Raw genomic sequence first — 25,563 nt, 5'->3', positions numbered from 1 at the left:
TCTCGCCCACCTATCAATATTTACTGGCTGTGGCATATTCCACTGAGAAGGCACATTACTCATTTTTCCACAAATGGAAAAGCACTCTCTCATTTAATAAGGGAGGCTGGAATTCTGAACTAAAATAGCTTTTACAAATATTCTGCTATAAAGCACTGAAAAGTATAGACCAATGGTATTTATTCCATTCAAACTACCCAGTTACAAGCCAGCAAATAAGCTCCTGATCATGCCTAACTACTTGTCAACCTAAGTGGTCTGAGAACTATTCTGTTATAGTTTTTGCCTCTAGCAATATTTCCTGTGTGATTCTTGCCTATCATACTAAAAAAATACTGCAGCTTCTAGATTGTAACTTTTTAAGTTAATAGGCTGCAAAGTATTTATCCCAAACAACAAATGCTGAAGAACTCTGGATGAATGATCGTTGTGCAACAGAAGATGTTTCCCTTGCTGCTGCTATTCATTTCACTCAGGATATATGGACTGCAAAGGAACAACGCCTGCTGATTCAGGAAGGACATGGGATGCTGTTCAGCATACAGCTACTGAAGATTACATACACTGACAATAAGAAGCTGGACAGGAAACTATTCGAGAAATAGTAGCAACTGGCATGTCACTTGGCTGTCTCTCTGTATCCTTCTGCTTTTCTCCCTAAATTGCCATTCTGCTTGGCTATGAATAAGGTTTCAGGCACTATAGTTCATCTGAGACAATGTGCTTCTCCTGTGGACATGTCTCTTAAAGCCTTCTAAGTCAGCTGTCAAACAATGCAGAAGGCATTCAGCAAACTGAGCAATCTTTAAACACAATGTATTGACTATTACTATTGACTACTGAGTAAGCTTTTCTTAATTTTTAAGGTGATATATAATAGGCAAGGAGCAAGGCCTTTCTCAATGTCAGACTTAAGGACTCCTTCTAAAAGTAGACTTCTTAACTTGAGAACAGTTGGGAAAATGGTGAGTACTGTATGTAATAACAGGAAAACCAGAGGACTCAATCAAATTTAAACTCAAAACTCAAGGTTATCATTTACATGATAAATAAAAACTCTTCCCTATCTGATGGCAAAAGGTGAAAAATTCCTCATCTGACTCTAACTGAATAAAGCATACGAGTGCTCATAGCTCTGTATAGGGAAGGAAAAGATTATGTAACATTCAGGGAGATGCTTAAGTCTAATATCTCATAAAATAATGTCTTCTGTCACTTGCAGAGTCAGTTTTAGGAACTGTCAGATGAATATTCAGTTGAGTTTTAGGTGAACAATTTGCTTTTTAATCATATTTTTACTGAGGCCTTATGGAAAACTTCTCTTGACTATCATAAAATACCATGTCTGAGATTAAAATGAGGCTGAAGAAGAACAAAGGAAAGAAAGGTAATATGGAAAAGGTTTTAAGACTTGTGGCTGAGTTGGAGTATCTGGAAATGTCAGAGGTCCTATAGATGAGCAAGAAATGCAACACATGATGCCATGAGATGCTCTTCCGGCTTCTTTGGCAAATGGGCAGATTCCAGAAGTATCTCACTCAAGAAATCTGTAAGTGTTTCAAACAACTATGGTATAAGCTACAAGTGGCTGAAAGAATTATTTTTTCTTACTCTTTCTTATTTTGAAACAGCCTTGTGAACAGAAAAAACTGATAATTCAAAATTTATGAGAAAGTTTTCCCCACTACATGATAACTTCTGATGTGAAGAATTTGAGATTCCTTTGGTTGATTAGGTTTAATGTTAATTTGGGGACTTCAAAATAAGTATCTGTTTCATCACACTGTTCAACTCTTGCACTGCAAAAAGAGCACTGGAAGCATGGTCAGATCTTGCAGGGAATAAAGGCTGTATTGCTATTTGGAGCTTGATGGAGATTAAAATAAATGATAGGGCTTAAAAATCTAAAGAATGAGGAGATTTCAGAACGTCTGCATTCCAAGAGGTAGCTGCAAATGCTGAACTTTTGTTGTGAGGGAGTCTAGCTGACAACGCAGGAAGCATCATCACGAACATGTGAGAGGAATGATGTGACTGTGGGAAATGAGGCTATACCATCTGTCTGAGGTCTTCATGGAGGTGCTGGTGTTGTTCTTCCCTAAACAAGGATGTGCACATGTGTGCAGGTTACTGCTCAGACAAAGTAAAAGATGAACTGGCTTCATCCCCTAAGGTGAACAGTTGCTAGTTGTGGTAACTTCTGATGAGCATGAAACAAGTTGTTTATTGCTATTTTGCTTCACTGAGAGGTGAAAGACCCCAAAGCTTTGTGATTGGGATTGAAAAGAAGAAGAATGAAGAATTCATCCAGAATCACCTTAGAAGGAAGCTGGTAATTCAGTAAGGTCAGTCTGTAAGGAAACTCCTAAGGATGGGCTAGCACATTAATAAATAAAACAAATACAAAAGCATTGTTTCAACTTAGAATTCACAATGGCAGTTAAAAACTAAAGAAAAACGTAGGTTAAAAAAACAATGAAGAAACACTTACCCATTGACTAGCAAACTGGTTCATGTCACGGAAAACCAAAAGGAAAAATAAAGATGACAGGGTAGAACAGGAAAATGATGAATGTCTCATTGAAATGAGGGAAAAAAAAGACAATTACATTGAATACACTAACTCAAAAAGATGAATCAACAAAATAAAAAGCACAATACAGAAATGGAAAAATCAGCAGAAACAATATGACCAAATAAAATAAATGTAAAACTGCCCAAAGCAGACATACTTTTTTTGCCACATTCTGATAAATCTTCTTACTATCTCTCCAAAACCAAATTACACTAACGCATTAGTACTGGTGCATAACAAGAACAGCTTTAATTTGATGCGTTGGTAATGTCACCAGCCTACACAGCATGCCCTTTTTCACTTTGCACATTATTTCTGCTGAGAGTGACAACGTGGGAAGTACAGCAGTCAGTGAAGTCTGTATTTCCTTCAAAAACACATCAATGTGGGGAATCTACTATTCCGGCAGCAGGCTAGTACTAAAACTGTCCCTGACCTTCACAATTAAATTAAAAATCCCATTAAATTAGCTGATTATTTCTTTCCTCTATTTGCAGCATGTTCACAGGAATGAATGCTAAGTATATGAGCCAATTAAAACAATTCCTACTCAATTAAAACCTGACTGCAAAGGACAATGTTTTGGTACTATTTTACTATTACAAAAGAATCCATATGCAGGATTATGAACTGCTGCAACCCAAGCAAAATTCTCAGAGTGGCTGTGAATCAGGAATTTCTCTGATTATCTACAGACTCATAGGTCACGGCAAATAAATTAGAGAAGCACTGTATCTTCTCTGGTGTAGAAGATGAGGGGAAGTGTCTTGAGTGATCCTTCTAAGGAGCACTCTACTCATGCCCCTGTACATGATGACTTTCAGCTAATTTGAAATTAATTTACTAAGGACTGTCCACAGACTGGACTGAACATAGGAATTAAGCAAACAAAATTCCACTTACCTCTTGCCCTCCTTCTAGTATGCAGAGTTTAGCTGTCTGCTTTTTGGCATCAACTAAGACATTAAACATTGTACACAGAGAAGAAGGAATACGCAAGTCTGTTGATTTGTTTGTCTTTTGCAGCTTGACTTCAAAAGCAATTCTTGTTCTGTTTATTAAAACACAATTCATAATATGAGTCTTTCTGATAATTTTGGGTGACCACTGCAGAAATATATAAACCTTATTCACCATGTTGACTTAATGATGTATGTGCACACGAGAAGATTTTAGAAATAAAATTCTGAATGTGCAGGATATCTACCCACTCAATAAACAATGGTACTGATGGTATTTTCAAGGTTCTGCACTGTTTCAGTTACTGCAGTGAAAAAAAACTGTATTATCTTCTTGCCTACTAGATAACAATATGCTTCTTGTATGGTGACTAAGAAGAATTTAAAGCAATGAAAATATATGTTAAAATGTAGTTCACAACAAAGCAAGTGCTTGCTTGCTTCCAAAAAATATAATTCTAAAATCCTCTTTAAATTTTAACAGAAAAGAGAATCTCATTGATAGAGTTTATTATTAAACAAATATGAATATTTATACTGAAACCTAAGATGTATCATGAGATCAGTAATAAACAAAACTATTTTCTTTTCACCAAACGCTACTGAAGTAAATGATAATAGTTTCAGAATACAAAAATATAAAAATGTTTTATTTCTTCCTTTATTTGTAAACACATACAGTAGAAACTGGCATAATAATTTACAAAATGGGAACAGAAGGATCTCTTTTTTAATTTAAAATATCTTATAGAACACAGTAGTATCACAATGAGGGGAAAATAGTTCCACCTTTCTTTTCTGACTTGCTCCTTTCCAATAAAACTCATCCTAGGGATACCACTTTCTTTGTTTATCTCAGTTTTGGCATCTTCAACAACACTAAAATATACCCAGAGTATTAACACTAGTATTTTATGTATTCAGCCTAAATTATCAATACAGTTTAAATAATGACACCAAGAACTTTCTGTAATATTGACACAACCCTCATTTATTGCTACCAGAATCTTATTCTCTACAACAGCAAGCAGCAAAGAGATCAGGATTGGTATCACTGACAAAAATACGACCCAGAAGGAATTCTTTTTCTAGTGCCTCTGTGTAAATAATTTTTGCTCTTGGCTTCTACCTATGACTCTGCCAGTGAGTTGCTTTTACCCTACTATGTGTGTGGCTTTAAAATCCACACAATCAAATCCATATAGAGCAAAGTGTTGGATAATGCCAACAGGTGGCATTAGATTTATTGTTTAGGAGAAATCCAAGTATTTATATTAATATAATTGCCTCCTCATAGTAATATGTAATCACCTTAAAAAAAAAAAAGACTTGATTCATTTGAAAAGATTGTAAATAAATTATTCTAACCAGTAATAATTTCATATACCCCTTTATTTTAGTCCTGTTGTTAGAGTCTCAGTCTAAATGTCTTTAAGCTGAAGAATTTTGAACAGATGGATGTAAGTTTGCATGACTGATTGGAAAAGTTCAATTTTAGTATTGTCTCATATCTAATTCTGCTATAGAACACAAATTTTTATTCCATTCACTATATCATCTTCCTTCCAAAATCAAATATAAATTTTTGTGGTATGCTTCTGCCTTTTTCACCAAAATTTCAACACGGTAGATCTACAGCAATAAGCTCATATAATAAGTCTCAGGTTCTTGTTCCTATTATCTTTAAAGAAAACAAAAAAATATTGTGTTATCAGATTAAACTTTACTGGTTATGATAGCTTCTCTGTTCCTTTAGTCTTCCATATGAATATTCCATATTTTCTGATTGACTCTATTGAACTGTCTACAAATTTTGTTTTCTCCATTACTCTATTTTGTAGTCAACTGTTAAAATTTGCCACAAAAATGGAATGGCAAGAAATTTGATTTCTTGACTTCTAGGACACAGCTCATAACATGCAAAAATTTTCCTTGCTACTTTGCAGATGTTGCTAAATTGCTCTTTGTCATGTGATGGGAAATACATGATCTCTTTATACTTGACATAAATTCTTATGATCTTTCCCAATCCGTCTGCTGCTGATCACAGCAGGAAACAGGATTCTCCTACGGATGCACATCTGTGCACCAGTATAACTGTTCCCATGTTAATTTTTAAATCTCTCCCAGTTTTCTATTGGCCATTTCAACTGTACCTTTTAACGCAGGCTTCTATCATGTCAGTGGCCATGAGTTTAAGTCTCTGCTCTAAATGGTGTGCAAATTCCGGTTCTGGCCAGTGAAGATCAAAAACAAACATCTGCAGAGCATCTAGTTTCCAAAAAAGGTCTTCTGATGTAGCTGAGCCGTTGCTATGGAAAACAAAATAAAACAAAATCCCCAAGAAACAAAAGATAAATGTACAGATGTCTATCCCATTTACCACACAATTATATAGGAGAATAGGATTTCCTTATCAACCCATCATCCTCCTTCACTTTATTTAATAACACAGTTGCTTTTATTCCAAGGATGTAAAAATGGTAATGGAAAATTTTAAGTAATTCCAAATAGGATGAAAAAAATACAATTTTCTCATCTGCTGAGTAATATAATAGGCTAAGGGAGGTTGGGCGGGATGCTGAGGATCATGGAGGAATGATGTTGCTCAAATTTCAGATCAAGACAGGAAACATAAAAGATAAAGGAACATTAATTAGTAAGGGCATTTTCCAAAACAGTTAGGATTTTGTATATGTTTTCTTACTTTCATAACTCGAATAGATAAATCTACCAAAGAACTAAAAATACTAGTTGTAATATCATAAAAGAGATACCCAGACAAACAATCCCTTGATAAATACTTGTTAATTCTAACTGAGGGAATATCCCAATGGAAAAAAGAGAACAGAAATGAAATAAGGAAATTTATGCACAAACAAAATGGAATTAGTATAGCTCTGTTTACAAGTTACAAGTTCTTCTTCTGCCCTGAACCAAATGATAAATTTCAAGACATTTACATGTGATAAGACACAGTAATTCAAGGCTAATCTTTGCTGTAAATACAGTTATGTTTCCACTGTTAATGTAGATTAACTAATATTATCACGATGCCTTGTATATCAATGCCTAGGTTATTGCTTAAGGAGCCACAATACTTCACAGAACAGCATCCCAGGTTGATAGCGACACAAGCCTCAAAAACAGCCTGGCAGGCTCAATTCTAATTCAGATAGCTTAAATATATCAATACTGCCATTTTCTTGCTTCTACCTCATGGCAAAAGAACACAATTATCAGAGGGCAAAGTGACCCAAGCTCTCATGGAAGGAACTGGGGAGTGCTGAATGTGCTGAGTCAGGCAAGAGTCAGGTTAAAAAATGACCTAACTTAAAAATAGGAAAGATATCTCATATTTGACTGATTAATGTACTCATCAGTAGCACTAACACTGGGTCACACCAGGTGGGCCGTGACATTCGGCAGTAACATGAAGCAAGGCCTAACGTACATATTCAGACCTTTGGAGAGGTTGCACAGATGCAGCAGGAGCACTCCTTTGGTCTTAAGAAAACCCATCACCTTCCAGATTTACACAAGTGCCCCCTTCTTCTTCTTCTTTAATACTAGCAGTACTACAGAGTCATCACTGTCCTCTGCTGTGCTGTCTTACATTCAAAAAAGACAACCAAACTGGGAAAAGAGGGAGGCCAGAGAAGGCTGAGTGGTGACACCTGCCTATGCTGGGTTCAAACGAACAACTTAAATGCCATATTTTGATGTCTCTACTGCGTGCAAGAAGGAACAAAGAATGAATCACAGAATGAATCACAGAATGGTTCAGATTGAACGGACCTTTACGATCATCTAGTTCCAGCGCCTCTTCTATAGGCAGGGGCACCTCCCTCTAGATCAGGTTGCTCAAAGCCCCATCCAGCCAGAATCACAATCTCTCTGGGCAACCTGTTCCAGTGTCTCACCATCCTCACAGTAAAGAATTTCTTCCTAATATCTAGTCTAAATCCATATTCTTCCAGTTTAAAGACATTTCCCCTTGTCCTGTCGCTACATGTTATTCTAAAAAGTTCCTCACCACCTTTCCTGTAGGTTCCCTTCAAGTACTGGAACTCTGCTGTAATGTCCCCACAGAGCCTTCTTTCCCCTGGCTGAAGAGCCCCAGCTCTCTCAGCCTGTCCTTGTAGGGGAGGTGTTCCAGTCCTCTGATCATCTTTGTGGCCCTCCTCTGGACCTGCTCCAACAGCTCCGTGCCCGTGCTCCGTGTTGGGGGCTCCAGAACTGGACATGGTACTCCGGGTGAGGACAGCAGAGTAGAGGGGCAGAATCATCTCCTTCTTCCTGCCAGTCACGCTTATCTTGATGCAACCCAGGATACAGTTGACCTTCGGGCTGCAAACGCACACTGCTGGCTCACACTGAATCTTTCATCAACCAACACTCCTGAATCCTTCTCCTCAGAGCTGCTCTCAAGCCATTCTCCGCTCAACCTGTATCTGCGCTTGGGATTGTCCTTTCCCAGATGCAGGATAGTTCACAGTTTTCAAAAAGGACCTGCATGTTATAATGCATTTTTCTTCACTTATGTTAAACAATAATTACTAATTTTACATTGTGTTGTGCTCCTGAAAGAAAACAGCAGAACTGGCAATAAAAGCCCAGGAGACTGCTAAGGTTACAACTTGCTCAGGGATGTTACTGTTCAGGTTAGAGCTGAGTGAGGAGTACTTTTATACACCATTAAGTTTAATTAAGAAATATCAAGAATGAACCCCCACAACACCTCAGAAAGTCTATAATTCTGCTGGTCTGTTTTTTAAATTATATGACTCCAATATTGGGGATTTCATTACATTTTCTTTGTACACTACCAAAGAATAAAGTCATAGATGCCTCATTATACACAATATCTGACTTGAAAAACACAGTCTTTTTTTTTAGACAAAGGAGGTAAAAGATGACAAATGATATAGTGGCAGAAATAGAGGTAATGCCAGTCAATATTAAAGTTGGTAAGAACACACTTTCTAGAAAACAAAACATACTTTCCCAAGAAACAGAACCATGACTTTTCATTATTAGATCATATTTTATCATTTTTTATCCTTTCGCATGTATTTTTTTCATTTTTAGCCTAATGGAATTCTAAATGAAATTCTTTAAGACTTAGGAGGACTAATGTGATCTCAATAACATTAATGTATTCCTATGCACGTTCACTCCCTGGTTGCCACTTAATTTGGTTTCATTATACTACCAAGTAAAGTTTCAAATTAAAATAAATTTAGTAATAGACACAGGTTCATGAAACACTAATTCATTCTGTCAGAAACACTAATTCATTCGTTCTCTTTTCATATGATTTTGAGATTCCATTCTTCAATTTTTATTCAGCACTGTCCGATGACATTTGAATTTGACTACTGTATTATTACACTAGTTAGATAAGGAAGGAAAATTAAGTGCTACAACAGAAACTAATTTTTCCTAGTTCAGGCACAAATATCCAGTTTGTTTGCTCTCTGTTGAAGAGAACTGTGTTTTCAATCAACCTGTTCCTATTTGTACCAGATCACTGCTTTACACAGACTACAGAATTTTTTTCTGTCCATTATTCATTAAAGGTATTACAAATAATACTGTCAACACATACCTCAATACCCTGAAGTGGATCTACAGTCTGCAGCTTTTGTTTCCCCTTGAATATCTGGTTATGTCATATGTCATATGTTTATGGAGTTTAATACTCCATAAAATGCAACGTGAAGGGAAACCAAATGCAGTTTTCACCTCCTCCTGGCAGCAGGAGGTATTCCCACATTCAATTCAAACCTCTGAAGCATTTCAATCTATGTGCACAATTATAAAATCCATTCTTGGCTACTGTAAGTTTTTTATCTGAACACTAATGATAAGCTAATTTGGTCTAATGAATGGAATAATATTGCTTTACCTGAAAATTGCTATTCTTTTTTCAACTATACTCAATAGAGTTATTTATTAATCTAAAATTAAGTGCAAACTCTACTGTTCTGCAGTCAAGATTTAAGATTTCAGCACTAGTTTGTGCAAAAGGTACTGTTTAGTTATTGACTCTTTTTAATCGGGTCCTTGGAATAAAAGGTTTCCAATGGTTTAAAGAGGCCCACCCTGATTTTTTAACAGCAATTTAACTTTGTAGATGTAGTCTATTTTAAGCTAAGCAGTTCTATGGTTTTCAGCCTCTCATTGTACCGAACACAGCAAAAAAAGATGAAGAACATCGTATTTCTCCAAAATCTTGCAGCATATTAAATTTAGGAACTGTATACATTCTTCTAAGCAATTCACTTGTCCACTAACATCCAAAAGAGGCAACTTTCCTCCACTTACGCAACTACTGAAGCAGTAGCAGTCAGTCAAGCATTCCATTAGCAGAGCTGCAAGATCTACCCAATAAGACAGCTAGGAATATGGAAATGTAAGAGATATTCTAAATATCTACGGACATTCTTTATCAACCATAAGATCCAAAATCATCTGGCCTCCATTCTAGTAGAATTTACCAAGACCAATAGTGGTGATTTTATAAATTACTGTGTATATTCTGAAATTTACTACTGAATTATAACCCATTAGCGCTTTGTGGGTAGTGCTACAAAACAGGGCAACAGCTCTATGTTCTTTGAGAGGTCCAGTTCCTACCTTGAATATGCATGTTCAGGACTCAAAAAGTCAAGTGAGAATTCTTTCAACATAAAAGGCGTTTCTGTAATTATAGAGTGAATAGTACTTGCCCCAACTTTCTATATTTCACTAGCTGGTGATGGGAAAGGCTGAAGAACAGATTTGGCACAGCAAGTAATGGATTGTGTTTGGTCCCCCAAAGATATTAGGGCCAAAGAGTAACTTCTTGACTCTTCCTACTTAGCTCAAGACTGAGGCAACTTGAGGCTTAAGCAATCTAAAACATTTCTGTTAATTCTTCTTTCTTAAATGAAAGTATTTTTGGAAGAAACAAAATGTAGCCCATAACATACATTTATCTTCCAGAATGCTCAAATAGAAGCTTGCTACACTTGTCTTGAATTAAAAACTCTGTATTCCACAGCACGTATATCACTTCAGCTAAATTTCACTTATGGTCATATTCTTAATTAACTATCCTTAAAAAGAAAACAATTTTCATCTTCCAAATTGCCACAGCCAAGTACTGTGACAAGAACAAATATGGCACTACAGATGTACTAAACAGTGCTGAAATGTGCCCCAGCACATGCACAAGCAGACCATTGTGGCTGTTCCCTTCACCACTCATTGTAGCTGAGTCAAAGAAGGATGGACGTAGCTGAGGCATTTGCTCCATAACTGCCTGCTCCTGCTGGTAGACAAGACAGGACTGTCTTCCTGAATGCATGTATCCTTGTATCCTATCTCATGTTTCTCCAGCCTTGAGGTTTGCCAAGCCCAATGATCTAGAATGGCATAAGATAGCAACAGACAACCTCGGGTCTGTATCTGCAGTGCTTTTGGTCAGTGAATATATGTCATGCTTGCACTGAAAATAATAATTTATAAATGAAATCATACACAACTAAAATCGCCCACAAATGCAATTTAAAAGCCTGGTTCACAAGAAGCAGAGTAGCTGAATTTAAAATACAAAATGGAACAGAAGTAATTTTAATTTAATTAATGAGGAATTAAGAAAAGCATCATTCTGGATAATTAGAAGATTTTACAGAATATTCAGGTATTTTCTCCTTTTAGGATACTGTCTTTAGCCAAACGTTGCAATGCTCCGCACGTCTAGCCAAGGTGTCCTCTGAGTTATTCTCTCTAGAGACCAATCAAGACAAACAGACTACTACACAGAACACTTTCCTCTTTTCATATCTCTCTTCCCAGTGCCCAATAATAACAGGTTAAGGAAAAACAACCGAAAATGATGTAACGATCTTTCTAAGCGCTGTCATTAGTAGTATACATTTCCTTCTTCAAAACGTGATCAAGAAAAAAAGCAAGTTAATTAAAAATTATAAATAATATTCTCTTGTAATATTCAAAAGAATTGGAACAATTTTTAAGTGATACAGAGGAAAAGATTGTAACATTAATCAACAAAGCACACAAAGAAATGCCTAACAAAATGTGTTGATGATAACTTACACTTACAAGTAGTACAGGAACCAATGAGAAAAGGTGCTATGCTGAACCTGGTCCTCCTCAATGAGGAGTGGCTGGTAAGTAACGTGAAGCTCAAAGGCAGCCTTGGCTGTAGTTCTCACAAAATGGTAGAGTTCAAAATCCTTCAGGTATCAAAGAGGTTGCGCAGCAAGCTTGCTACTCCGGACTTCAGGAGAGCAGAGTTTGAACTCATCAGAGAGCTGCTTGGCAGGGAGACATGAGAGAAAACGCTGGAGAGAAGAGGGGCCCAAGAAAGCTGGTCGGTATTGAAGGATCATTTCTTCCAAGCCCAGAATTGGTGCATCCCAAGAAAAAGAGAGGCTCGCAAGAATGTCAGGAGGCTTCTGTGGATAAACCAAGAGCTCCTGGACTTAAGCTCAAAAAGAAGGTCTATAGGGAGTGGAAGGAAGAACTGGTTACCTGGGAAGACTACAAAGATCAGGTTAGGAATGCCAAAACCCAGACAGATCTAAATCTAGCCAGGGACATAAAGGGAAACACGAAGAAATTTTACAGGTATACCAGTGATAAAAAAGAAGGTCAGGGAAGATGTGGGCTCTCTCTGGAAGGAAACTGGAGAACAGCTCATGAGGGATACGGAAAAAACTGAGGTGCTCAATGACATCTTTGCCTCAGTCTTTACCAGCAAGGGCTCCAGCCACATCACCAAAGATGCAAGAACTTGGAAAAGGAGCCTGCTGTAAGTGAAGATAAAGTTCGAGACCATCTAAAAAATCTGAAAGTGTACAAGCTCATTGGACCTGACAAGATTCATCCACAGTTTCTGAGTGAACTGGCAGATGACGTTGCCAAGTCACTGTCCATCATATTTGAAAGGCCATGGAAGTCTGGTGAAGTTCCTACTGATTAAAAGGGGAAACATGACCCCCATTTTCAAGAAGGGTAAAAAAAGATCCAGGGAACTACAGGCCAGTCAGTCTCATCCCTGTGCCAGGCAAGAACATGGAGCAGATCCTCCTGAAGGCCCTACTATGGCACACAGAAAATAAAGACGAGGTGATTGGTAGTAACCAACATGGCTTCACCAAGGGCAAGTCACGCCTGACAAACTTAGTGGCCTAGTATAATGGAGTTACAGCATCAGTGGATAGAAGAAGAGCAATTGACATCACCTACCTGGATTTGTGCAAGGCGTTTGACACTGTCCTGCATGACATCCTAATCATCAAATTGGAGAAAAATTGAATTGCTGGATGGACCATTTGCAGCATAAGGAATTGGCTGGATGGTTGCACTCAGAGTGTTGAGGTCAATGGCTCAATGTACAAGTGGAAACCAGTGAAGAGTGGCGTTTCTCACGGACTGGTGTGGGGAATGGTGCTATTTAAAATCTTTGTAGGTGACATGGACAGTGAGATCAAGTGCGATGGAACAAGTTTGCAGACAACACCAAGCTGAGTGGTGCAGCTGACATGCTAGAAGGAATGGATGTTATCCAGAGGGATCTGGACAGGCTTGAGAAGTGGGCTTGTGCCAACCTCATGAAATTCAATAAGGCCAAATGTAAGGTCCTGCATCTGGGAAGGGACAATCCCAAGCACAGATACAGATTGAGCGGAGAATGGCTTGAGAGCAGCTCTGAGGAGAAGGATTCAGGAGTGTTGGTTGATGAAAGATTCAGTGTGAGCCAGCAGTGTGTGTTTGCAGCCCGAAGGTCAACTGTATCCTGGTTTGCATCGAGAGAAGTGTGACCGGCAGGAAGAAGGAGATGATTCTGCCTCTCTACTCTGCTGTCATGAGACCTCACCTGGAGTACCGCATCCAGTTCTGGAGCCCCCAACACGGAGCACGGGCACGGAGCTGTTGAAGCAGGTCCAGAGGAGGGCCACAAAGATGATCAGAGGACTGAGCACAGACAGGCTGCTGAGCAAGGACAGGCTGAGAGAGCTGGGCTCTTCAGCCAGGAGAAGAGAAGGAAACACCAGGTTTTGGTTAATAGAGACTGGAGAACAGGTACTTGGTTATTTTCCATTGGAGAATTTAACTGGAAAGCTCTGATCTTCCTGCAAAGGATGGAATGAGAGGTGTTCAAGAAAAAAAATAATAAGAGATTATTTCATGTAATAACAGGAACAAACCACTTTCTCTACTGGAAGCTGAGACACTAACCAGCAGGAAAGAGGAAATTCATGAGCTTCGAATAACAATTGGCTTGCAGTGCCTTCACTCAAACTGATGTTACTTTTTGATTCAAATAAAATACATGGCCATTCAGAGAAGTTACCTGGCTCTTCTGCAGGATGCAGGCAGTAGTCTGATTCTTAAAATACTACCTGAATTCCATAGTATTACAACAATAATACTAAAATCTTGGAATTAAATTTATACACTCTTCAGTGAATACAACTTCAAAGCTCTATTTTTTGAAGAAAGAAAGTAAGGAGTCATCTACAACAGAGCCAGTACCTTGGCAGATCTTTTCTTCTAGTTTGCTGCAAGAGGCAGCTGAAAGGGGATGACGGCCTTACTGAGCTCCATGCAGACACTATGCCTGGTACAGTACTTGTCCCCATTCTTCTTCACAAACAGCAAAGCAACAGCTACTGCTGGCAAGTTCTTACAGCTCATGTGAACCTCAGTGCTTTCAAAACCACACAAATTAGCTTAGGATGTTTTTCATACTTTTCTATACAGGCCACATACTTACTTCCAGAATATGTGCAAGGGGGATGAGGCAGTGGCTGAGTTTCGCACTACACACGCATTTTTGACAATACTGTCTAGGTATTTATTGCTACACCAAAGCTTTCATTTAGGAAAGTTACACCAATATAATACTTGAACCAGGACCAATACTTGTTATATATTAATTACAAATTCAATATGTAAAATACAAGTATTTTAAAATCTGCAAGTTATTTTTACCAGAAGAGACTACTAGAATACAGTCTGTAAAAAGACCACATCTAGGATTATAACAACTTTTAAATCTAAAAGCTACTCTTTAAAAAAAAGTAACCTTTGAAAGAGTGAGAATAACTAGGCAAATAGATCTGAGTAGCAGATGACCAATTAATTTGTACTCAGAGCTGAAATCAATTGCATAAGCACATTAGGAGAATCTAGAATTACAGTAAACACAAAAGCTACCAAAGCCAAGGATTAAGAGGAATTTTGTCAGCTTTTAGAAGAATTAACAGCAGAACAACAACTCTACGGACAAGTGCCAGAAATCTGGCAGAGCACAATCTATAAACTCTCATAGTAATGGATGTGAATACTTGTTATGTGTGTTTAATTCCATTACAAAACTTGAGAAAACAGTACTTGGCGTGAAATTTTATTGTCAAGCTTTGTGCGTTACATGCATGTTTTCTGAAGTCATTCACATTTATCCTTTCCTATCACAACTTGAGCTAAAGTGAAGCTCTCCTGGAGCCTCTCTCTAGTATATAAAACAAATATATATATTTTGAAACAGGCAAAGCAATAGATGTACTTCTATTCTGGGTACCAATTAACCTTTACAATTTTCTTCTAATATGGATATTTAATGGCTATATTTGCAATCAACTGTTGGAATCAGTTTTCAGGACGAGTTTTCACATACAATGAGTTAATATAGCCCATGCAAAAGTATGACCGTCTGCTTCACTTTATGATCTAAAATCAGTTATTCAAAAGATTCCTCACTGCTTATTAATTAAGAAAGGTAATTAAGTAGTTTAGGGTATAAAACGTCACTCATACTTTGACAGACCTTTGCTAAACTGATTTTTTAAGTTACCAAATTTAAGACCAGTTAATTTAAAGGCACTAGAAAGCACAACTCACTAACAGTCCATGCTTGGCTCACTCCCAAGAAACAGTAATTTCCAACTAAGAGATCATAAACACCATGCAATCCAAAAACAGCTGCACAGAACAGTAGCAAGGCCATGCAGAGCTGCCATACAGTCAGAAGGTTATTGAAGAATACACACGTGAATTCATACATGGAAGTCATCCAGGTTGGTGTAGTAAAGCTAGGCATTTGTGGAAGATTAAGAGGCAAACTTGGAACTTTTGGAAGAGCTACATTAGGAAGACTGTTGGTGATGCTCCTGTGAAAAAATAAATAATGTAGGAATACAATAAAAAATAGAATATTTAGAGGACAGCAGAGGACAACACCTGATAACACAGAAAGCTGTAGTGATTTGCAGAAATCCTGTAGAAAGCACTTACTTGACAGGTTGCCACGACTCTTGTTCAAGTCCTCTGTGAATGGACTGGGCAATTGATGATTCCATGAGGTCAATGTAGCGGATGACCATGGGAACAAAAATTTCTTGCAAGTGCTTGTGAAACTTTCCATTGCACAAAAATGCTTTAAAAAGAAACAAAACAGAAATAAACGTCAGGTCTTTCCCTCATTTATTCTGCAGGAGGAAAAAGTACCTCTTAAAATGTTTTAAAATACAAAAATATTTTAAGAATAAATATAGTGTAATCCAGCCTGTGTAATAAGTACAGTACATAAGAAAAACAAAACATGTACATCACGAGGGCTTTGCAGTCCATTTTTAGATGCCACTATTATGAAAACTAGGCATGTATGTAAGTTCTTTGTTGAGCCAGATCACTTCTGTACCTCTTTAAAATATATTTTGCTAAATCTAAGCCTTAGTCATTTTGTTCAACAGAACTAAAATACATAAATTTCAGTGATATTCAATCATTTGCATTCTCCTTATGCTAAGAACAAAGGCTACAATAAAACATTTCAGCTTCAGCAGTTTGCTGTACTGGTTTCAGCTGGGACATGATGCTATGCTATGGCTTTGGGAGAAAAACAATGGTAATAACACACCGAAGTTTAGTTGTTGCTAAGCAGTACTGCAAAGAGCCAGGAATATTTGCATTTCTCACACTGTTCTGACAGGGCTGAGGGGGCACAAGGAGTTGGGAGGGGACAGAAATAGAACAGCTGACCTAAGGGCCAAAGGGATATTCCATACCATATGACATCATGTGAAGAAAACATAAAACTGAGGAAAGTTCACCAACAGCTGCTGCTTAAGGACTGGTTGGGCATTGGTCAGTGGGTAGTAAGGAACAGTTTTCTGCACCGCTTATTTGGTGAATATATCTTATATTATTACACTTATTATTATTTTGCTTTTCTCTTCCTCTTCTGTCTTAGAAAATAGTTTTTATCTCAACTCATAAGTTCTACTTTGTTGTTTTTTTTCTCATTCTCTCCCCCATTTCACTGGGGGTGGGGAAGTGAGCAAACAACTGTGTGGCACTGAGCTACCTGCTAGGTTAAACCACAAAAGCTATGTACAAAAATATAGTGAAATACAGCCTTTTTCTTCAGAGAACTTGTAAGAAAAAGATAACGTGACATAACAGTATCTGTGGAAATAAGAACAGTTTATCCATTTGGTCTATGTCCTCAAGAGCTAGCAAAGTCCTGAATCAGTTCCTGAATCTACATGGAACATTCCATGATCTCTGGAATAGAAAAATAAGTTTCAGTGTGTATATGCATGCCAAGATCTGGTCAGCATGCCAGAATTCACCACCAGAATTCTTCCTTTTCTGATCCAGAAACACACATAAGCACCAGACAGACCCATGACCAAAAGTACATCCTTTCCAGTTTGTGATCATGTGAAACCCATCCCCATGAGCCATACTTGTCTCTCTTCTGCCTTCTCTACTGCCTTACAAAATTTGTAAGGATGTGAACTCTGCTTCCCTTCTGGAAGACTGCCTATACTTAGGTATGATCACCTCCAATTTTACAGTCATTGTAGTCTTATAAAAGAAGTCCTGAAAACTAGTTGTCAGGAATGCTTAGGAAAGCTAATGACATGTAACACTGCTAGAGGCTTTCTCCTTATTTTTGAAAGAAGCAGAGTCTATTGGTGGGGGATACTATAAGGATTAAGTGCATTTCTCAAGAGAAGTAAAGCAGCTACAAGATGTAGAAAATTATCTGCTCCACAGATGGGATTTACTGCATGAAAAACTGTACAGGCAATGTAAACTGAAGATGCTCAAAATCTAAAAATAAGTTTGCCATCACTACTATTTGTTCGATAGTCCTTAAAATGTTCTTTAGTAAAGTCTCATCTTTAGTGTAACTACAGTTTGCCCCACCAAGGGACTATATCAGTTTCATGTTTTGAATGTCCATATTCACCCATTAATCTAGTACTATTATTAGGATCTGTAACGATATTCCCATGTGTCATGTAGGCAAGCTGAGTCACAATGAGAAATTTTCGTAATTTTGCTTTCTCTTACTGTTACGTGTTTTACATTCTCTTGTGCATTCAGTTTCAGCTTTCTCTTCAGCTCAGTGTGCTTCAGGTTTGAGTTCATTCACCCTTTATATCTCAAGCAACTAAACACCTCAAATGGAAAGGCACTGGTAGTAGCTATCGTCTCTAGGGAAATCATTTGCATCTTTCCCTGCATGGCTTCTGGGTTTCTCCTCTTACTTATCTCTGCCTCCAGACTTCTCATTTGACGTGGATGGGTACCTCAGTTGCATTTTGAGGAGATGACTTCTTCCTAAGAGTAAAAGGCTAGATCACGTGGCTCAAAAGGTTCAACAAGGTTCAAAAAGGCCAAGTGTCGGGTCCTGCACTTTGGCCGCAATAACCCCAAGCAGCGTTATACGCTTGGGGACGAGTGGCTGGATGATTGTGAAGAAAGAGACCTGGGGATGCTGGTTGATGCTCGGCTGAACATGAGCCGACAGTGTGCCCGGGTGGCCAAGAGAGCCAACGGCATCCTGGCCTGCATTAGAAATAGTGTGGCCAGCAGGAGCAGGGAAGTGATCATCCCTCTCAACTCAGCACTGGTGAGGCCGCACCTCGAGTATTGTGTTCAGTTTTGGGCCCCTCATTACAGGAAAGATGTTGAGGCCCTGGAGCGTGTCCAGAGAAGGGCAATAAAACTGGTGAGGAGTCTGGAGCACAAGTCTTATGAGGAGCGGCTGAGGGAGTTGGGATTGTTTAGTCTGGAGAAGAGGAGGCTCAGGGGAGACCTCATTGCACCCTACAACTTCCTGAAGGGAGGTTGTGATGAGGAGGGGTTTGGCCTCTTCTCCCAGGCAATGGACAGGACCCGGGGAAATGGCCACAAGTTGTACTAGAGGAGGTTTAGGTTAGACATGAGGAAAAACTTTTTCTCTCAGAGTGGTCAGGCACTGGAATGGCCTGCCCAGGGAGGTGGTGGAGTCGCCGTCCCTGGAAGTGTTCAAGCGGCGTCTGGATGAGGAGCTGCAAGATATAGTTTAGTAGCTTATGGTAGCAGTGGTAGTGAGAAGATGGTTGGACTAGATGATCTTATAGGTCGTTTCCAACCTTGTGATTCTATGATTCTATGAAAACCCTGGAATCCGTTTCATGAAGATATAAACTCCTCTTGTTCTAGTTCACTACTACAACTCCATTTATAACATGCAAGAATAATGGCTGTAATTTACAAAAATTCCTTTGTTTCCTCTTTATGACTAATGTTTACCACAGACAGAATCTAGAGAGATGAAGACAACGGAGAAAGTATGTCTTCAAGTTTTATTTTCTTATTTTTACTTGCACTGCGGGGAAATGTCTTTATTGCTGAATGTCTGGATACTATTTTCTTTATAACATTCTTGAAGAATTGGGAAATTATGTATCAATAACTTTTTCCTAAGGAGAGAAGATTGAGAAGATTATCACTCTTTCATTTGTCCACCTGCCTCTCTCTTCCTAAGAGTTTTAATATTTATAGCTAATTTCAGTGTTATATAGAAACAAGGGTGGAGATCTCCACTATATCAAGCCTCACGAAAACAGGCAGCTAGGTAACAGACAGAGATTGTTAGGGTTTCTGCAGAGAAAAAGGCAACAGCATAGGCTTGTCTCTTACTGAACCCCTGAGAATCCACCCTGGAGAACACCTATGAGTCCATTACAAACATGCTCCATTATTTACACCGCTTATAGAAGTACTTGTTAACTAGCTAGTTCTGGCATAATTAATTGCATATCAGGCTTTCAAAGCTGTGTTTTTTTTCCCTTGTATTTGTATGTCTTAAAAATGCAGCATCTGTACCTAACAAAAGCAACAACTCAGAAGGATTTGGATATTAACACAAAGATGTGGAAGCTTGCCCACACAGCAAGTGTTTCACAGTAAACAGCTGATGAACATTGCCTTTGAGAAACAAAAGGTGGCAGGTATCAAGCTACATATAAGACTGATTGTTTAAGGCTACTTTGAGCTTAAAAACAACAACAAGAACACAAAAGTGTCAATTAAGTCAATATTGCTGCTTTACAGCGAATCATTTCAGGATGGGCATTAATCAGGCAATCACAGTTACCTGTGGGGATGAGCCTGTAGCTCACTGTTTTCTGAACACACCGCAGAAATGCTCTGCTGCAAGATCTGCTCAGGGAATTACAATAATAGAGCCTCATGGGCAGGAGGGCAGCTCTTGTTATTCAGAAGTCAGAATGAAATTTAAAGAAGTCACAAGCAATAAAAGCTGTTCAACTTAGAAAGCTGAATCATTTTCCTAACATCCTGACATCAATCTTTGCAGGGAAATGAAACTACCTAAACCGACGCCGAGACGCTTAATCTGACTGCACTCCAAGCAGATCGCTCTGTATGTGGGCACACACATGCAAGTGCTATCTTGGATGAACAACTCTGTGAGCATTCTGTTTTCCCAGAGTTGAGGACATGACAGATTTGATTTACCCATATGGAGATTTCAAGGATTACAGCAGGGGAGGGAAAGAACTCAGAGCCTAGGGGTGAGTGACGGAGCTGAGTATTACCAGCAAACTCATGGCGCACTACCCTGTAATTAGAATTGATCTTGCCAACAGGTACCACCAGTGCATCTAAGCAGATGGGAAACAAGAGATCCTTGAGGTAATGCCACACTTCAAAACCCTCAACTACCACTTGTCTTCAAAGCTACATAGCTTAATTCTCTGTCGTCTTGTCAATATAGATGCCCCATGTGCTCTTCATGTGAACCATCTCATATTCACTACAAACAACAACAAAATGAAACTCTATGCCAGGGGAGGGTAATGTGTGTACAATATTAAGGGGAAAAGGATTGTGGGAACAGACACATCTCCCAGGTAAGAAGTACTAGAAATATTGGAGTTGAAAGTTATTCAACTCTTACATAGCTGACAAATGCTAAAACATGATATGAAAAGATCAGAGGTGGAAAGTAAAGTGTAACAACACAGCACTGGAATAAGGTTCCTCCTCTAACAGCAGGAAAATAATCTGTGGTTCTTACATACATTAGAAACGTTGGGACTTGTTTTCATTTTACCCATGCAGATGTTTTGGGAGTTATTCTAGAGCCAGCGTGGCAAGTTGTCCTCAAGAGCTTCTCCAAAATCAAAGGTAAGGGGAAGAATGAAACAAGTTACCATTAGACTCTGCACCAGTGACAAAATCAACACTTTGGAAGAATCTGCTATCACCCCTCTTTATATAATTCTCGGGAACCACTTGGCCTTCCTGATGTATTTTAAAATCCAATTTAAAAAGAGTAAATTTCAAGAAGGAGGTTTCCTTGAGGCTCCATATTCTATCTGTAGCAGTTGAAAATCATCCAATCCACTAAAAGAAGTTGGTAATTCCATCTGCTTATTGTTTATAGTTCATTCTGCCTCCAAAGAGCATTTGTTAATCAGTTATTTGAATTCTAGCAAAAATTGAAAGCGTCTCAGCTTATAATCTAATGCTATGCATTTTGCTATATGAGACATACTTTAGAAATGCAGTTTAGAGACAAGCTATATGGACGTAAGCTGTAAACTTACTTGAGGAGCAAAATTTTCACCCCCCCTCCCTGCCGCCTAGAACATCAGCAATAATTTCATCTTTCTTTTTTTTTTTTATTTTTATTTTTTATTTATTTTTATTTTTTTTTCTTTTATTCAGCAAAGAATTTCATCTTTACAAGACAAAGGGACACAAATAGCTTATTGCAGATTTATTTATTCTTACGTTTGATTCCTAAAACTATCATTCAGCCAGAAAGGATATTCTAGTAAGCAGTTTTACAGTCTCAGTTAGCTGTCAGTATTTCCAAAACTGCAGCCCAAAACTGAAGGTAGGTTATCATTTCAAAACATCTCCTAACAAGTCTGAGCAAAAATCCTAGGTCTCTGTTTTAGAAGAGTGCCATTACAATTAATGAAAAATGTAGAGTTTGATGAGAGAAGGATCTTTTTGGGCTTGCCCTGACTATCTTAAATCTAAATTGTTCTCTATTTACACAGTACAGTTTAAGATGGGAGCTGTGACGGTATATTTAATTTCTAGTACAAAAGTGGTACACAGCCTGTAACCAAGCAAGAAGAGGATGCTGAGTTTACTGACTTTGCCATACTGCTACTACTAACAGCAATAATGGAAAATAAAAACCAAAACATATCAAAGAACTCCAGTTTTAAATCATTAGCCAGGATAATAGCAATAGTTTTCAAGAGACTAAATTTCAACATGCAGCTTTTTCAAAGTCAGCTTTATCGGACAGATGTGCCTTACTTGACTTAGAGCAGGTACACAAGTATTTTACTAGTGATATGCAGTGAAAGAAAGATTATGAGTTAATTTTAAAATACTCCTAGTTTTGTTTGATTTTTGCCAGTGCTTATCATAAAAGCACTAATGCAATATTGCTGAGCAACAGTACAGTATATTATATCAGTAAATGATGAAGGTAAAATTCAATGATATTAGAATGGAAACAAAACTTGGAAAGAAAAGCAGCAGAATACTGAAGTATACAATTAAGATACCTATAGCATTAGCTAAATATAGAAACACTTGATGGAATTGTGCATATGCTAGTAAAATGTATCTCTGATTATGTTAACCAAGAGAAACTGAGATATTTTCTTGAAGCACTAAAAAAAGTGATTAATATGAATAATTAAACAATCACAGAAACTAAATAGTCCCCTTAAAGCAGTCTCCCTTCATAATATAATGAATAGCCTCAGTGGAGAAAAAGTAACATCTACATTACTGAAAAAAAGTCCCAGGACATATAGTTCTGAGACAATCATGGATTTCTTCTATGAACTTCCAACTCTGGAAAAAATAAGTTTGTTATCATAGAGAGATATTGGGTACTGCTATCTTTGTACCATCTGCAAAGCATTACCCAGTCAGGCACAATTGAGTATCAACAATTGAAACTTTGGAGATCATAAACATCTATATTATAGAAGTAGCTACAGTATTTTTTTTCAAACGTTTAGATTTTGAAAATTCACAACAAATTTATCTACAATCTATTATCTATCTCTATAGTACATGTCACTTTGTTATCACTTTTTGTTGCTTGATAGCTCCTCTCAGAAAAGCTGCAATATCTTAAAGGATAGGAAGATCATATTTCTCGTTCCATTTAAAAAAGTTAGACTTCATTGGTTAGACTTAGAGCAACAGAAGGACAATCACTAATGAACACAGAACAAACTTCTTAATTCTTGTGGCCAGAAAAAATAGGAAAGCTTCAAGCGACTCAGAATGGAATCCTTCATAATAGAAATGTGAAGCAAGCTTGAGTCAGGACATCCCTCTCTTTTTAATTCAAGAAAATTTGTTTTATGGGAAATATGATTCTATGATTCTCTTTTTTTTTTCCTTAATGTCAAATGAATACTGTATTTTAATCATTTGGCTTTAATTATGTACAATGTTTTTTATTCTACTTAAAATAACACAGCTGATGTATTTCAGTAGTAAAGTCTAGGCATTTTCATTATCGCACGCTATTTCTAATACCGTATTTTAGTGACACAATTATAAAAATAACCATACAACGAAATTTCACTTTAATGCTGTAAATGTTAGAGCGTTTCTTTATTGTTAGGAGTTTGCTCATGTCAGGTTTGCATGAAAACTGACTCCTGCACTGAATATTTTGAGCTCATTTAAAGCACTTGAGATAGAGATAGAATAACACGCAGGTGTCAGTTCTCCAAATTTCACTGAAGATTAACCTAATACACAATATGGTGACCTAGCAGTTCTTCATTTGGAAGAAATCTGAAAAGTAATCTCTGATATAGCTGAAGAGTGAGGAAAAACCCAGTGGGATTTCCACCTCTTCATTTCCTAATGAGTTTTTTGATAATGAGAGGTGACTTTGCCAGTCACTGTGGGCTCTATTATGGCTAATTTACTCCACTTCACTCTCCTTGTTAATTATTAACACTAGCCTTTTTATCCTCATGAGGCCACATTCCAGTTTTTCCCTTTTTAGGTTTTTTTCTAAATCTATCTTTATGAAGGTGGTAGTTTCCAGGAAAAGGTTTTCACTTAGAGTACAGCCAGAATTATTTATTTCAGTTTGAAAGACTGTAAAATTGATTATATAAGCATGGGGAGCGATTTCTAGTGGCTTTAATGTACTTGCAAGGTGAAAAGGCTGTTAATTAAAGAATAAGCACTGTGGTTATGTTTCACTTGGGAATCAGTTCTTCGTAGAATGGTCAGTTGCCACTTGCTAACATACCCACTGATTAAAAGGCAACTAATTTTCACGGTTGCTTTCCAATAGTTACATGGAAAAAAAAGAGAGTATAATTTTCCAGATGGTTTCCACTCACCAGAAACTGTCATTTACTATATCTATTACCTCTAGGGAATTACTGAAATTGGTATACAGGTGTGACATTTTAGATAGCAATCATTTCAGCTAAGGTTTTAAAATCTTGCTAATAATTGCTTTGACATGAAAAAATATTTACTTGATTTTCTATAAAATGTCTTTCCCAAGGCTGATTGAATCATTTAGCATTATTATCCACATAATCTTTTATGGAAAAAAACTCAGTAGAAAAATCTCAATTGCTCAGATCCAGAATGCTATCTCAAACCCATGGATTAAGACCATAAACTATTAGACCTCATAACATCTAGCTTTTCTTCAAACTTTGTACTCCAGGAGAATTTAGAACCTTTCAGTTGAAACCAGTTTATTACCCAGAAACTAGGAATGATTGGAGGGTACCACCAGTGTTAGCCATGCAAAAAAAGCTGCTTTTGTTTTAAAACGTGGAAATACTGGCAAGCACGTACAACACAATGAGTTTCCAAAGAACAGGTAAACTACTCTGAATTTATTCCTAGTGCAAGATAGAATTAAATACACTGCTTAAGACAGTATCTTTATTCCCTAACCATGTTTTATTCAAGTAAGGTAGCTTATGGGAAGAATAGCATCTAATACCAACACCTATGAAGCTAAATGAAGGTGCTGAAAACACTGGAAGAGACATTATGCCTACAGAGGAGACATGAATTTGCAGCTTTGTAGGCCCTTAGTTTGAGGGAACCTTTGAGTACAGGACATGTATTTCTCTTTGATGTACTTCACTTTATGAGTTTCAACTTCAGAACTTGGTAATAGTCCAGAAATTGTTGCTTGTGGTTACTATTTCTTAACGGCTCTTCCCCATTAATGCACTTTTTTTTTTCCCCTAAATGTCTAATTCCCACTGTACCCTGGGTAAAGGCTTCAGATATTGAATGAGGATTTTAGATCTTATGCAGAGAATCAGACAACCATGTAAACTAATGTGTGCCTGACACTTTTGTGAAAATGGAATTGATTCCTGCACACTCCTGAGCAGCTTTCTAAATCAAGCATAAATTGACCACCAGCAGATAAATTTTTTGTAGTTTGTCCAAAAAAAGTACCCAGATCAACAATTGCCAAGTATCTGTAATTTTCTTTGTCTAGGACAGTATGCCAAAAAGGAAATAATCCAGAATATGGCAGTACACGTTATGATCTGTAAGAGTAAGAAGAGGTATTTCATGAAAGCAGACATCTAAGACTGGATGCTAAAGTTCTCTCACTCTGCCCAGACCATATCCAATGTGTTGCAGTAACAG

The 25,563-nt window shown here is 37.6% G+C and overlaps 1 protein-coding gene across 9 annotated transcripts in view; it reads right to left on the bottom strand.

Moving 5' to 3' along the window:
* The window catches only part of CADPS2 (calcium dependent secretion activator 2), a 239,584-nt gene that overhangs the window by 37,971 nt on the left and 176,050 nt on the right, over positions 1 to 25,563 (bottom strand). For 2 of the 9 annotated variants that reach the window (XM_031553158.1, XM_031553162.1), the window contains 5 exons: positions 15,847 to 15,988; positions 15,603 to 15,722; positions 5,691 to 5,846; positions 3,479 to 3,626; positions 2,492 to 2,506 (listed from right to left, as the gene is read on the bottom strand). In XM_031553158.1, coding sequence (XP_031409018.1) covers positions 2,492 to 2,506; positions 3,479 to 3,626; positions 5,691 to 5,846; positions 15,603 to 15,722; positions 15,847 to 15,988 — 581 coding nt within the window. The remainder of the gene's footprint in view (positions 1 to 2,491; positions 2,507 to 3,478; positions 3,627 to 5,690; positions 5,847 to 15,602; positions 15,723 to 15,846; positions 15,989 to 25,563) is intronic. The other 7 variants (XM_031553160.1, XM_031553172.1, XM_031553163.1 and 4 more) reach the window with 4 other exon arrangements.

Source organism: Meleagris gallopavo, chromosome 1 (assembly GCF_000146605.3).
Source record: "Meleagris gallopavo isolate NT-WF06-2002-E0010 breed Aviagen turkey brand Nicholas breeding stock chromosome 1, Turkey_5.1, whole genome shotgun sequence".
NCBI classification, from domain to species: Eukaryota; Metazoa; Chordata; class Aves; order Galliformes; family Phasianidae; genus Meleagris; species Meleagris gallopavo.
This window is presented reverse-complemented; position numbering and strand designations above follow the sequence as displayed.